General features: G+C 46.5%; 1 protein-coding gene across 1 annotated transcript; it reads left to right on the forward strand.

The window, feature by feature from the left end:
• Positions 1-421: 421 nt before the first annotated feature.
• Positions 422-2,794, forward strand: LOC147903029 (pentatricopeptide repeat-containing protein At3g09040, mitochondrial-like). Its single transcript, XM_087373995.1, has one exon. It carries the CDS (start codon positions 422-424, stop codon positions 2,792-2,794), a length of 2,373 nt encoding a protein of 790 aa, XP_087230121.1.
• Positions 2,795-3,058: the final 264 nt, after the last annotated feature.

Raw genomic sequence — 3,058 nt, forward strand, 5'->3', positions numbered from 1 at the left:
GGGAGGGCTGCATCTGCAATAGCCATGCTTATGAAAGTTTGAGCAACCGAGGATTCTTGGATCACTCCCAGTCCCTGCACAACCTATGAGCATGTGAAGCTCCAAGAGCCCATGACCTGTTGTTCCAACGCATACTTCGATCCCAATGGACTAGGAGGCCATGGTTTAGAATGCGAGAAGATTGTTAGCGAGGGGGGAAAGCCGAACCATTCATTGAAGCCTCTGGAAAGAGGTACTTGCTATAACTTGCTATAAAGGGCTTCCCATGGCCTCCTAAGACAGTGACGGAAAGCCCAATTTCTGATCTTTCTGCAAGTAGACTTTAAATCCTCTGGACGAAGGTGGAATCCGCTCTTTTGTCCTGTTTCTCATCTAGCGAGCCCTGTTGTGAGGTTGTATGCACAATGTGGAGCTCGGGAAGATGCAGTCGCATTTGTTTGACAGCTTGCATTTCAGGGACGTTTCCGTGTGCAATTCTATGATTAAAGCCTGCATTCGACAAGGGCAGCTTCAGGCGGTCTTTCAACTATTTGATCGAATGCATCACGAGGGAAATATGCCAAATAAGGTAACCTTTGTCTACGTCCTGTCTGCATGCGCCAGTCAAACAGCCCTAGCTGATGGCAAGCGGATGCACGCCCGCATTGTTGGGGTTAATTTTGAGTCGGATGTTTTTGTGGGGACTAGCTTGGTTACGCTGTACAGCAAATGTGGTCACCGAGAAAGCGCGTGTAGGATGTTTGAAAATATACCAGACCGGAATGTTGTTGCATGGACTGCCATGATTTGTGATTATATTCAGCACGGGCAAGCCAACAAGGCTGTTTGCCTCTTTCAGCAGATGCAACAGGAAGGAGTAATGCCAAACAAGATTACCTATGTCAGTACTCTTGGTGCATTTGCCAACCAGGTAGCATTGGCTGAGGGAAGACGGCTACATGCTTCCATTTCAAACAGTGGATTCGAATCAGACGTTGCTATAGGGACTTCTCTTGTCAACATGTACGGCAAGTGTGGCAGTCCGAAAGATGCACAGATTGTATTTGACAATATGCCAAACCAGAATGTGGTTTCTTGGTCAGCCATGATTAGTGTGTATGCTGAGCATGGGCAAGGGATGAAAGCTATCCAGCTCTTTGCACAAATGCAAGGAGGGGGAGTTATGCCAAATAGGGTCACCTATGTTAGCATTCTTACTGCATGTGCCAGGCAGGGAGCCATATCCGAAGGTAGACAGATCCATGCCTGCATTCTGGGCACTGATTTTGAGACAGATATTGTTATAAGGAATGCCCTTATCGGTATGTATGGCAAATGCGGCAGTGTGATAGATGCACAGGAGCTTTTCCATAGCATGTCTGAGCGGAGTGTGGTCTCTTGGAATGTGCTGATTGCGGTTTACAAGGAGCATGGGCGGCCTCAAGGCGCCCTCCAGCTATTCGAGCAAATGGCTTGGGAAGGACTCATTCCCAACAAAACCACATTTGTCAGTATTATCGCTGCATGTGCCAGCCTTGCTGACCTAGCCAAAGCCAAGCAGATACATGGCTGCATCCTTGAAAATGCATTGGGTTCAGATGTTGTTGTAGGGACTGCTCTGATTAATTTGTATGGAAAGTGTGGCAGCCCAGATGAGGCACATAGGATGTTTGATAAAATGTTTGACCGGGATACAATCGCCTGGAATGCTATGATTGAAGTCTATGCTGAGCATCAGCGGAGCAAGGAGGCTCTTGAACTATTTCACAAAATGCAATTGGGAGGAGCCATGCCAGACAAGATCACATTCGTCAACATTTTGGCTGCATGTGATAGCCAAGCTATGTTAGCAGAAGGCAAGCAGATGCATGCTCGCATTCTAGACATGAGTTTCGAGATTGATGGTATTGTGGGGAACGCTCTTCTTAACATGTATGGGAAGTGTGGCAACATAGAGTTTGCAGCTGATATTTTTGAGAAAATGCGGGAGCGGACTGTGGTTTCTTGGACAGCCATCTTGGCATTATTCGCCCAGCATGGAAAGGGCCCAGAATCTTTTCAACTCTTTCACAATATGCAGGAACAAGGCATTTTACCAAATAGTGTCACCTATGTCAGCCTTCTTTCTGCGTGCGCCAACCAGGCTACTTTAGCTGAAGGCAAGCGGATGCATTCATGCATCTTGTCTACTGGATTGAATTCAGATGTTGCTGTTAGGAATTCCTTGATTAGCATGTATGGCAAGTGTGGGAGTCTGAAGGAGGCTCACAGGGCATTTGACATTACACCTGAGGTCGATGTCATTTCATGGAATGTCATGATTGCAGTGTATGCCCAGCATGGACAAGGCTTGGAGGCCCTGAAGTTTTCAAATAAAATGCAGCAGGAAAGCATTATGCCAGATAGTGTCACCTTTGTGAATATTCTTACTGCATGTAGCCATGCAGGTCTTATTACTGAGGGGCAATATGTTTTTGAATCCATAGATGTGAATTTGGGCACCCCTCCCATTGTCGATCATTATATCAGCATGATAGATCTACTTGGTAGAGCAGGACGGTTGGACGAGGCTGAGAACCTTATCAATAACATGCCATTCCAGCCCACAACTTTGTCCTATAAGGTCTTACTCGGTGCCTGTAGACATGTGGCTGACTTTGACAGAGGAGAACGCACTGCAAGGCTTGTGTTTGAATTGGGTGCTGAAGATAATGCACCACATGTGATGCTGTCAAACATTTACATAGCTGCTGGTAGCAGGGACCATATACACGATATGCCACATCTGTCAGGAAAGGAGGGCTTTCTTGTTTGAGTATCTTGGGCTTTTTGACACAAGATGTGCACATAACTCAAGCTCCCCCTGCTGGCCATCTTAATGGCACAGCCAGGTTGGATTTATTTGGAAGGGAGACCAGATGCAATCTTGCAATATTCGCACATGCAAGTCCTCCATAGAAGCTCTATCAAACTCTCTATGCCATGGGCAGCAGCTGCAATTACTTTTATAGCAGCAGGATAGATGAGGCGGAGGAGAACAGTCATAGGCACATGGTCTGTAAAACAATTGCTTGCTGAA

This window comes from Dipteris shenzhenensis, chromosome 4 (assembly GCF_047967505.1).
Source record: "Dipteris shenzhenensis isolate YYH24624 ecotype China chromosome 4, Dip_SZ_1.0, whole genome shotgun sequence".
NCBI classification, from domain to species: Eukaryota; Viridiplantae; Streptophyta; class Polypodiopsida; order Gleicheniales; family Dipteridaceae; genus Dipteris; species Dipteris shenzhenensis.